This window comes from Talpa occidentalis, unplaced genomic scaffold (assembly GCF_014898055.3).
Source record: "Talpa occidentalis isolate TD23 unplaced genomic scaffold, MPIMG_talOcc4v2.1 talOcc4.11, whole genome shotgun sequence".
Taxonomy (NCBI): Eukaryota; Metazoa; Chordata; class Mammalia; order Eulipotyphla; family Talpidae; genus Talpa; species Talpa occidentalis.
In genome coordinates, this window is record NW_023601104.1 from 73,588,062 (window position 1) to 73,601,010 (window position 12,949).

The 12,949-nt window shown below is 35.3% G+C and overlaps 1 protein-coding gene across 5 annotated transcripts in view; it reads left to right on the forward strand.

Moving 5' to 3' along the window:
- Nucleotides 1–12,949, forward strand: part of GPHN (gephyrin) — a 451,561-nt gene that overhangs the window by 254,431 nt on the left and 184,181 nt on the right. For all 5 annotated transcript variants that reach the window (XM_037503527.2, XM_054691156.1, XM_054691159.1 and 2 more), the window contains exons 6-8: nucleotides 3,071–3,137; nucleotides 9,455–9,727; nucleotides 11,054–11,161. In XM_037503527.2, coding sequence (XP_037359424.1) covers nucleotides 3,071–3,137; nucleotides 9,455–9,727; nucleotides 11,054–11,161 — 448 coding nt within the window. The remainder of the gene's footprint in view (nucleotides 1–3,070; nucleotides 3,138–9,454; nucleotides 9,728–11,053; nucleotides 11,162–12,949) is intronic.

A 12,949-nucleotide genomic window follows, 5' to 3' on the forward strand; every position in this document is an offset into this window, starting at 1 on the left:
GTGCAAATCCCGTAGTGTTTCGCCTATATTTCCTTCTATGTATTTTATGGTTTCAGGTCTTATGTCTAGTTCTTTAATCCATTTTGAGTTGATTTTTGTGTATGGTGTGAGGTAGTGGTCAAGCTTCATTCTTTTGCATGTAGCGACCCAGTTTTCCCAGCACCATTTATTGAACAAACTTTCTTTGCTCCAATGCATAGTCTTTGCTCCTTTGTCAAAGATTAGTTGACCATAAATCTGTGGGTTTATTTCTGGATTTTCTATTCGATTCCATTGGTCTGTATGTCTGTTCTTGTTCCAATACCATGCAGTTTTGATGATTATGGCTTTGTAGTATAGTTTGAAGTCTGGGAGTGTGATGCCTCCATTTCCTTCTTTTTTTTTCAGTAGAGCTTTGGCTATTCGGGGTTTTTGGTGATTCCATATGAATTTCATCAATAATTGTTCTATTTCTTTGAAGAATGCCATTGAGATTTTGATTGGAATAGCATTGAATCTGTATATTGCTTTTGGTAGGATGGCCATTTTAATAATGTTCATTCTTCCAATCCATGAGCAGGGGATGTCTTTCCATTTCTTTGTGTCTTCTTCTATTTCTTTTAACAGTGTTTTATAGTTTTCTTTGTATAGGTCCTTTACCTCTTTTGTTAGATTTATTCCCAAATATTTGATTTTTTTTGTTTCGATAAGTGAGAAGTTCAGTAACAAATATTTACATTAAGAAACAAGAGAGGAAACATGAATATACAGTGGGGGAAAGACAGTCCCTTCAATAAATAATGCTGAGAAACTGGACAGAATGGAATGGATCATTATCTTTACCCATACTCAAAAATCATTTCAAAATGGATTTAAGAATTGAATATAGGGCCTCCCTGGTGGCACAGGCAGTTGAGCACCGCACTGTGAAGCTGTCCGCAGCCTCTGCAGCGCGGGTTTGATCCCCGCTGGCCAGCGAGAATCCTACATGGCGAAGCAGACCTCTCCTGTCTCGCCTGCTGCTCCCCTCAGCAGTGTATTTCATCAGTATGTCTGTTCTGTTCCCTGCTCTATGGTGAAGCCTCTCACCCTCCCACGCATCTGGCCTGTACCCTGGTTCTTGTATAAATAAATAAATCTGAAAAAAAAAAAAAGGAATTGAATATAAAACCAGAAGCCATAAAATTCCTAGAAGAAAATGTAGGGAGGTAGATACCTTGACAAAAGCATGGGTAATAAAACCAAAATTCAACAAGTAGTAGAAATCAAGTTGAAATGCTTCTGTACAATAAAGAAATCATCAGTAAAATAAAAAGGCAGTCTACAGAAAGGGAAAAAATACTCACAAATCATATATTTAATAAGATGCTAATGTCTAAATTATATAAAGAATTCATACAACTCAAAAAAAAGGGAATTGAATTTTTTTTAAGTGACATAGGATCTGAGTAGACATTTTTCCAAAGAAGCACACAAATGGCAAACAGGTACATCAAAAAGTGCTCAATATCACTATTCAGCAGGGGAATACAAATCAAAATTACAATGGACATTATAAACAAGATAAAAGCAAGTGTTGGTGAGAATGTAGAGAATAGAGAATCCTTGAACTATTGATGAGAATGTAAATTGTTGCCCCTATGGAAAACAGTAGAGGTTCCTCAAAAAATTAAAAATAGAACTACCATATGATCCAGCAATTCAACTTTTGGTTATTTATCCAAAAGAAACAAAATCACTTTCTCAAAAAGATGTCTGCCATGTGCTTGTTTGCAACATTATTTGCAATAGCCAAGATATGTGAACAAACTCTGTGTCCATTAACAAATGAATGGCTAAAGAAAATGTGATACATAATGTAATGTTATCCAGGATAAAAAAGAAGGAAATCCTTCTTTTTGTGGTAACATGGATGGATTTGGTGATATTATTCTAAGTAATGTAAGTGATATATGCTAAAAGAAAGAAAAATACTTTATAAATTACATATAGCTGGAATCTAAAAAATAATTGATAATAAAATTTATATAAAATAATTGATAATAGAAAACAAGTTGATGATTGTCAGGGGTTGTGATTGGGGCATGGCCAAAATATGTGAAGGTAATCAAACTTCCAGTTGTAAATAAGTCCTGGGCTTATAATATGCAGCATGGTGATTGTAGTTAATAACACTGTATTGTATATTTGAAAATTTCTATGAGAGTAGATCATAAGAGTTTTTATTATAGGGATAAAATGTATAAGTATGTGATTATGGAAGTTAACTAAACATATTGTGGTAATATTTTTTTAATTATGTATCAATTATGTTATACAAATAAAATTGACATAAAATGTTATGTGTAAATTATATCTCAATTAAAAGAAAGAAATATGGATCATTTTAAATAACAATCAACTCTTCTCTTTGTCAATAGGGCAAAATAAAACCAGAGAAATATAAGACATTTTTAGGTTCTTTCAGATGAGAGAAGTTAATGAATAAACTCAGTCATAGGAAGAAATGTTTGGAAAAACATTCTTATATGAATTAATAATCTTAGTTGTAAAATTTTAGAACTAGACTAATCTTTCTTAATGTTGAAATTGATAATAAACTCTAAAAACCCCTCCTATTTTAAAATGTCTCTAAACTCATCCCACTGCCATTGATATATGGCAATTGTTTCACTTTAAAACATAAACTTCCCTGAGAGGAGGGAGCGCAAATATAAGTTCCACTCAACTCTTGAGAGCCTTATATGTTAGACTTTTGAACATGAACATTACTATGTCATGCATGTTTTTATACAATAGATCATCAAATTGAATATATGAAGCTGAAGTTCAAGAAAGATAACCTGGCCATTGTTTAAAATGTTATTTTATTTGAATTCCATGTTCTAGTTTTCCAACCTACCACATTAAGTATTAATTGTAAATACTTCAGCCAGAATGCCCAATTTGTAGAGCAGTTGATGGATATCTAGTAGAACAATTTTATTCCTAACACAATCATTGACATGTAAGAACAATGATTGATCTTTTTTGTATTTAAAGCAGTCATTCTTTGTGATTTAGTTTTCATCCAGTTTCTTTTTCTTTTTAGACCTGTATGTGGAATCAGAGGGAAAACTCTCATAATTAACCTGCCAGGTAGCAAGAAAGGATCTCAGGTAAGCAATCTTGAGATTTATATGGCTTAGTGTAAGGACCTTTGGCTAACTGTGAAAGTTAGCCAATCAAAATATTGGAACACTCTGTAGGACTTCCCTCAATTTCATCACCAATTGAAATTCATTGCATTCATAATAGCACTCCAATCTCACTAATTCACTAGAAGGCTCAAGGGGGCCTCCCTGGTGGTGCAAGGGGTTAAGCACTGCACTATGAAGCAATCCGCAGCCTCTGCAGCACAAGTTCAATCCCTGGCCAGACAGAGAGCACCTCACATGGTGAAGCTGACCTCTCCTGTCTCACCCGCTGCTCCCCTCAGCAGTGTATTTCGGTCAATCTGCCTGTTCTGTTCCCAGCTCTGTCTTTGGTGAATCCTTTCACCACCCTCTCCCCGCCCCCTGCATCTCTGGCCTGTACCCCAGGTCTTGTATGCATAAATAAATAAATCTTTTTTAAAAAAAGATTAAAATCAATAAAGGGAAGAAACAACTAAGACAAAGAAGAGGAATGGCACCAAATCACCAAATATGGAACTTCCATTATTCTCTCTATGTGGGGGTCATGAACATATTACTCTTCTGACATTGACATGTGATAACACAGGAAGTATTACCGACCTCCAAGACTTGAATGTCCAGAGTTTTTATTGGGACTCATCATATGTCAATCCATATGGTTGACATCTGGCACTAGCCCTTCCCAAAAATTGAAGTGATACCTATAGTCTCCAACACGCTCCAGAGGCAAAACTGATAGCACAAGCTCCCATTATAACCCACATGGTAAGATTATCTACTAGCCAAAGTGTCCAGACAAACAAAGGCACTTCTGTCACCTCCCAGTAACTTACTGCAATGCCCAGACTTTCTTTGGGCAAAATTAATTCTTCATTATGCAAACTACATCCTGGCCTTTCCCCAAGGCTCTCTTATAGTAGAACAATTACACATGTCTGACTGGACATGTTATTATAGCACTTATATTACAGACACAATTGTATGTCTGTAAGATTTGAAGGTGCCAGAATGGAATACGGACAGATTTAGACAAAGAGCTAATCCATCCTATAGAGCAACCACACATATTTTCATACTTTTTATACTTTTTTTTTTTTACCTTTATCTACTATTACTTGTAGCCCATGATACAGTCACATATAACTATTTACCCTGAAATTTAGTTCTCTTCTTCAGGTTGATCATTTCCACGGGTTTTACATTTTAAGGCTTGAGCTCAGTTTTCTAGTACATTTGGCCATCAATATCTGTACTATAATCTTATTAACAATGCCAGTATTGTTACATTACAATATAGTGGTAGATATGATCTGAAAAAATAACAGTTGGAAGACACTGGAATATTACTGGAGACCTGCCCAAATATTAGCAGTTAGCCTAATCCATTACCATATCCTTTGACTAATATGTTTCCAAAATGATACAAATCAAGTTGGCAGGCTTGTTGGGTTCCCAAAAACAGGAGCAGTCTCATCAACATATGATACCCTTTCTGGCATGTATTACAGATAAACTAAGAAATAATGTCATCTCTTATGCTAATCCTCTTTTGAGACACCAATGTAATGAATTTTCCTCATTGCATAGCACTTTTATTCATTCCTTTACCCTTTAACTACCATTCCTCCTCTACATTTATACCCAAACGTTTCCTTTGAAAACCTTTGATTTAGACAGTTGCTTTACCCACTGTGTGTGTCCAGATTGCCATCAGTATTACTAGTTTAACAAGTGCCTCTCTGTCAGCCCATTTCCATTCATATAAGGTAGTGTTATAGAAGTACAGGATTGGTGAGCAGTCTCAAACACTAGGCATTCTAACTGCATTCACTGTCAACCTTTATTTGGTCAGATTAAGTAAGGTATAACCTATCCCAGGAGGTATTTAGGAATTCCAGTTTAAAGTTTCAAAGGTATAGTTACAGTTCTGTTTAGTAATCATTCCTGCTTCTGGCACCCACAGTTGCTGTCTTGACTTTTAGACTATATCAGGTAAAAAAACAAAAAGGAAAATTGCTACAATATGGGAAAAAAAGAAAAGGTGTTGTCCTGAAAATATATAGTCATACTAGCATCTTCCCCAATACCATCTTCCCCAGAATTGTGGAAGACTCTATCTAGTAGTACCTTCTTTTGGCCTCCCTTATGTAAGTGTGATTTCACACTCATTAAGGTGCATGACCAACCCTTCAAACCTTTATCTTGTCCCATTTTAGACACCAAATGTTTCAGTTGCCCATTCCATTTTTCTATCAAATCATTGCTGTCAAGATAAAAGTGTGTTCACTGATGTGAAGAAATATGACTCAGCAGTCATTGGTATAATATCTTCTTTTCTGTTTATTTTACAATACCCTATCTCTCTTGTTACCAGATGCAATAGCTCTTGTTGGTATTTTGTGCCTCCTTGTACAAAAAGAATATATCTGGATTCAGCCTTTTGCTACAGAACCTCCAATGTCCACTCATCTAATGGGGCCAGGTAGCTATGTCGAGCAAGCACACCAGGATATCTGCTCACCAATCAACTTCCAATCAACTTCCAAGTCTGGAAAAGTGTTCTGATGAGCACTAATATATCCTGCTTTACTATACCCCTTAAATTCTCAGTGATACCCATAGGTCCATATCTCCTACATACACCCCCTTAATAGACTCATATTTCATTACCCTTCTGCTTGATCATATGGCCCAGCTTTTGGACACTTCCAATGAATCAGTAAAAACCTAAAAATAAAGATAGGGGCAAACATCTTGCAGTTCAGCCATGGAGCTGACTTATTTTTACCTTCTTCAATCAGAGTGGCGGCCTTCCAAACAGGATGCTGTCCGTTCACCTCGGAATTGCCATGCATAAACCAAGCAGATCTTTGTTGATCAATAGAAAGATGTTTTTAGGGCAACGCCTAAGTGGCCCAAATGTCCATAGGATCCAGCAGCAACTCAGGTGGTTCCGAAGTCGGCCATAGGGGAAAAAGAGGCTACCTACTCGTGAGTACCTCCTTGCATTCTCCTGGTAGCATGATCCTGTATGCATCATTTCCATTTTATTATGGAAGTTTCCTGGGCATTGCCTTCCCCATTAGAGCATTCTTTTGTTGTTACCCAAGACATTATGAATATTTCAGGTTTCAAGATTTTTCTTTTTATTTTTGCCCTTCAATCATAGGGGCAGGCTCAATTAAAGAAAGCCCAAGAGCAAGTTCACAATTGTCTCTCAAATGGAAGTTTTCTGTTCCAAATTCCTAGTAGTTATTGCTGGATGACACTCTCAGATATTTGCCATAAGCCCTGATCTTTATGCAGGACTATTGTACAGCAAATTAATGACCCAGTGGAGTCAGGCAATCTTAACCTATTTAGCCTGTCCAATTTGTATTGATGCAAGAGCAGATTTACTTGCCTTCTGCTTTACAATGCTAAAGAGGGGGAGAATTCCCGCGTCAAGTACAGCATCCTTTCCCATAATACATTCAGGTAAGAGAAACTCACCACTTCACATAAAAGTTCACCATGCAAACATTCTAATTTTCATCAACTCACTTTCATCCCATCAACTATTGCATTCCTATATCCTCCCAATCTAACTGTACCCCCATTAGGACCTCAACCCATATTAGAATCACAGTACATGGGACTTCCATGTCTAGGAATCCCAGAAAGTCTATTCTCTGTCCCCGCCCATGTGCATATGGCCTTGGGCTTCTAGTCCTGGGTATGTCCAGAGATCCAACCCCTTTTGTCAGTCTTTTACCTTGATTAGATTGTTGGACCACACTTAAAATGATTCAAGGTGAGGATTCTTAGAGGCATCTGTGCCTCATAACTTTTTTAATTCCTCCAGCCTATGGTAAATAGAGATTTGTCTAGGACCCTTCAGTGTTGGGAGACTAGCAGGATCTCCCATTACTCCACTCAGCCTATAACAGTGTTACACTAGGACTTTTGTTTCTGCCCCTCAGTGTCTACTTTATTCATCCATTTCTTCGTAGTCATTTAAATATTTTTATCCTTTTAGGACAGGTTCCTTGAATCTCTGATTTCACATACTTTATTCTTTTATGAGTCAGTCCAATTTTATTTAATTATTTGTTGTTTCAACATAACTTTCTCCTTAGACAACAACTCTGAGGCAAGCGGCTGTGTTCAGACCAGTCAGAATTCAAGTTTGACCCAGTTTCAGAATCCACCCCAACATTTTCCCTTACTTTCATTTTAGCTAGTATAATAACCAAGGGATTGTATATTTACCTTGTTTCTTGTTATTTTGCATGTCTTTATGTATCAAGTGACACAACTCCTTGGGGTGGATCTTTCACTTTGAGATTCTATCTCTAAATTTTATCTCCAATAACTTAAAACAGCACAGCTGCAATTCCATACTGTGGTTGGCCCTGTGGTCATACAAACTCTAGAGATTCATCATCCCCCCACTTTCTCTCTTTTCCTCTTCTCAGATCACATGTTTCAATGAGTCCAGGTCTTTTTAGTTAATTCCACTTGTGACACAAACTCCAAAGCATTTTGGCAAACTGCAAAACTTAGTCAACTACAAAGATAGAGCAACCACCAGGCTGCCCTCATTTCTGACACCAATTACAATTCATGGGATTTCTAAAGCAACCCTTAGGTTTAATAATATACAAGAAGAATTCACAGAATTCACTGAAAACTCATTGTTATGGTGTATTATGGTGAGAAAAATACAGATTAAATTCAACCAAAGAGAATAGCACATAGAACAGTCTGAGGGAGGTACCAGACAAAGAACTTCTGGTCATCTTTCCTGGAGCAATGGACAGCATTACTACCTCTTGGTTACAATATAGCACAATATGCAAATATTGTTGCTAACTAGGCCTTAAATGTCCAAAGGTTTTAATGCAGCTCAATCACATATTACCTGTTTAGCTGACCTTTAGTCAGAGGGGCATTCTTATGGCTTTAATTTCCATTCTTTTCAGAGGCAAAACTGATAGCATGTTTCCCAAAACCCTCATAAAAACTACATTGTTGGATTATCAATATCCAAAGTCCCCAAGCAAAGAAAGATACTCCTATCAGGTTTGATGTTCCAAAGAATTAAAAGGCAAGAGTAAAGTTCAAATCTCAAGTCCATTACAAAATCTTTGCTATATACTCTTTATCAGTAAAGTGAATGAGCAAAAGAGGTCAAAATATTAGGTCCCTTCTAGGTATTTCAGTAATTGTAAATTCTAAGATATTTCTTTACATCTTAGATTTTAAGGTAAGTTACTTTAAATATAGTAGAGTAAGACCTGTACCCAAACATATTCCCTAAACATATCCGGCCCTGTGTTTTGCTTTTAAAATTTTTACCTACTCTCTTTTGGTGATTCAGTATAGATAATAGTGGGCACCTGAGCAGGAAACTATATAGCTTTTGTGCAGTGCTCTGTGCAAATATTATCTACTCTTACATAGTTAAAACATTACCTGGGTCTCCCAGGTGGCACAAGGGGTTAAGTCTCAGCACTATGAAAGTACCAGCAGTCACTCCAGCATGAGTTCGATCCCTTACCAGGGAGCTAACCCCTATCTGGTGCAACAGACCTCTTCTATGTCACCCACTGCTCCCCTCAGCAGTAATTTCAGTCAGTCTGCCTATTCTGCTCCCCACTCTGTCTCTGGTGAATCCTTTCACCTCCCGCACCTCTGGCCTACACCCCAGCTCTTATATGCATAAATAAATAAATACATGCAGTTTGTAGCAACATGGATGGAGCTAGAAGGGATCATGCTCAGCGAAATAAGTCAGAAAGAAAAAGAAAAATACCGATGGTCTCACTCATAGCAGGAATTTAGAAAATCTAAATAAGAGACCAGGAAAAAGACTAATCAATACAAAGTAAAAATCAAAATCAACAAGCAACTATAAACCAGAGACACACTTGTGGGGAGAGGGGCGGGGAAAGGAAGGACTAGAGTCAAAATAAGAGGGGAGGTGCAATTGTATGGGGAATACAACCAAAATGAAAATGCATACATTGTGCAAAGAATGTAAGAATTATATAAAATAAAATATTTAAATAAATAAATAAATCTTTAAAAAAAAAACTATTACCTACCTAGGGTGAAGAGTTTTTTCTGCATTTTCCATATGTATCTTTAAACTCTAAAGTTGTGTAGAAACTTTACTTTTGAAAACTCACTATGTGCTTATATAGTGACTGATAGAGAGGGATACATGACCAAAGTCACAAATAAATTTGGTTGATTCCATTTTACATACCTATAAAAGTGCTTCATCTTCATTTTTTTCTTCCTCTTGTATACAGGAATGCTTTCAGTTCATACTGCCAGCTCTACCTCATGCCATTGACCTTTTACGTGATGCCATTGTAAAAGTAAAGGAAGTACATGATGAACTTGAAGATTTACCTTCCCCACCACCACCTCTCTCCCCTCCTCCCACAACTAGTCCCCATAAACAAACAGAAGACAAAGGGGTTCAATGTGAAGAAGAAGAAGAAGAGAAGAAAGATAGTGGTGTTGCTTCAACAGAAGACAGTTCCTCGTCACATATAACTGCAGCAGCCATTGCTGCCAAGGTAAGTCTGCCAAGAAAGACACAAAATTCTAAAGGACCCACAGATAAATGCACTGATTTCATCCCTTTTTCATCCTTCCATAATTTTAATACTGGGATATTTATGATATTCCACAGCTATGTTTTCTACGTAATATAGAGTTCTTGAAGTGATTGACGTTTGTTTTGAGTCTGTGGCATTAAAGAGATGCAGTTAACTACTGAAGTAATAGCTATAGTGATGAACAATGTGACTTTTAAGAACTCTTTGGAAATGTCATTTTTGTGGACATACTAAATATACAATGTTCACATATTCAAAGTATCAACTATTAATAAATTCATAAAAGAACAGAAACATGAAGGTAAAGAAACCTTAGATAATTCAGGAAATTAGTTGAGAAAGAATAATAAAAAAAGTTTAATAAAAGAATTTTTTGAAAACAAGGCTTTTTAGCAGTTAACTGAGCACTTCAATATTATATGATGCAAATTACTCTAGTGGTATAGAGAAGAAATAGATCTAATACATTTTCATTTTTTGCTTAATAAAGTAATAAATATTATTAGGACAGTTCCAAAGTATTACAAATTCTCTTTGAAAAATTCTGGGAATAAATAGAGTACCATGAGGTATTTGAGTAAATTTCGTCATCTTAAAGTCATAGGACATGATTTACATTATTATATGTCCCTTCATAGTATTATCTACCCAATATGCTCTAATATCTTTGGAAAGTGCTAGTATATTACATCTGGGCATATTGATTATTCATTGATTGGAAGCATACAGATGAAAATCTAAGCATTATATGAAGTATATGAAGTTCTATGTTTTATGGATCATCCACAACTGCTTATAAGCATAGTGTGAGAGGATTTTTTTAACAACATAGATTAGAAAGAATCACAGAGATCCTTTTGAATTGTCCATGCGGACAAGAAGTAAGTGGTGGTTCTTTCTCTGAAGACTGGTGATTCTGTCTACAGATCCATTCTGTGATCCATTAAGTCCTTATTTAGAGCTAGTAAGTATTTCATTTGTGTACGGGATTTGTGTTGTTTTGTTTTTATGGACCTGATAGTGAAATAGGTGCATTCAGAAGTCATTTTATCTACTTTCTCTTTTACACTTAGTTAAAAGAGTAAAAAAAGTACCATCGATTTTAATCTTTAAAAAAATGTGTAACATTTGAAATCAAAATTTATTTTGTCATTCTGCATTTGCAAAAATTTGACATTTCATTGTTTCATTTGTTTTCACACTTTTTCTTTTCCAATCATTTTGTTTGTATAGTTTCATGTTTTCCTGTCACTATATTCATAGTTGTTATGTGTTGTGCATTAGAAGCATCCATTCTACACCAGTCCTGCTGTTATCATGGCACACGGTGAGCAGCCCATCCCAGGTCTCATCAATTATTCCCATCATGCAGCATGCAGTGCAGATGAACGGGTAAGACAAGAGGCTTTTGCATTAATGATTTTGCAAGCATTTAGCTTATCTCCTATCCTTGGAGGTATGCGCTAACATATTATGGAAACTGTTTTATTCTGAAGGATCTTCAGCACTGCCTTTTTTGTGAAAGTGTACGTGCCACAGAGTATATTCCATCAAGGAATTTAATTTAATAGGGTTTCAACAATACTAACTCTAGTATTACTAATATTCGTTAGTGTATGGCAATGAACTTTCCTTACATCACTTCTGAGAAATTCATTGCTCATAAGTTTTTTTCCTTTAGCAATTTCATCACATACCTTAAAATAAATCCTTTAAGAGGATCACTTTAAATCTTATCATCTAAAATGATTGATGAAGCTAATTTTTTATTTGTATTAATCGTGCTTTTTTTTTCATGATTTTGCATCCCATTTTTTTTCTTCACTATATTCTCATTATATCCACTATGGAAATGAATCTTAATACATATTCTGAGATTACTAATGTTCAGATAAAAATGCTTAAGGATACATATCACTGGTTGAATGTTAGTTTAAAAAAAAATGCTGGGTTAGAAAAGATTTAGCTAATAAGTAAAAAACTGTCTAAACAGTGATCATGTAGACAATAGCTATAAGAAATCCCTAATATGAATATTAAATGAGGGGGTGGAGAAGAAAAAATAAGAAGTTCTAAGGCAAAATTTGTTCGTGAATGTTTAGGAAAGAAAAAACACTTCAAATTGGGAGAGGGCGGGAAGGAACTAGTAACAGTAGTCTCTTGGGAGAAACCCCACCAAAACAAAACTTTAACACTTATATTCACCAAACCATGCCTCATTGGAAACAAACTTGGACTAGCCAAAGACTAAGTAGAAAATTTAAATATTTATTAGTAAAGTCAATAATGAATTTCAGTTGATAACTAGTATGTGAATTCCCCAGATATATGTTTATTATAAATTATATACATTCCAAAGTGTATCAAACTTGACATAGGATATTCTTTTGTATTCTTATCTTATAAAGCAACCTCAACTGTAATAATCATTCTGTTTTTTTAAATTAAAGTATTTGTAGGTTTTGTATTCATGGCTAAGCTTTTAAGTTACCATGTTGAGTTTCATTTTATTACACTGAATAATTTGAGTGACTCTCTTTTGCACTTTTTGCAAGGATTGCATATAACTAGTACCATTCTAGATGCATAGCATACATACAATAGCTTTTTTAAATTATTATGGCTTAATTCTTTAGAAGAACTAGTTGAGAACAGTATTATAAGTGTTCTAATTGGATATCCTTTTATGGCATTACACAGAAACTTTTCATATATTATTTTGTAAGTAGTGCTGTTAGTCTTTTTTGAGAGATCTTCAGGTTTGTAAATAGACCCACATTTTTATGCTTCTTTTGTCAACTGGTAACCAGTTATTCTTGAAAGAGTTCTTATTCCTGGTACTTAGCATTCATAGAGAAGAATGAAATAGAAGAAATAGGTAACAAAATTGTGAAATGGGAGGCCTGTAATTTCTTGGTGCAACTGAAAAATCTGTTAACTTTGTGAATGTTTATATGGCACTAATTTCATTAACAAACCTCATTGCCTCTAAATGCCTTGATTCGTTCAGTGTTTTAGTGTTTCAGATAACTACATGAGAACAGTCAACTGATCATGTTCTGAGCTTATAAAATAATGTAAAAACTATGCATCTTAAAATCAGAACACCTGGATATAAGCTCTGACTTTAACACTCAATGATTTAGACTAAATGACTCAATCTGATGTTCAGTTTTTCAT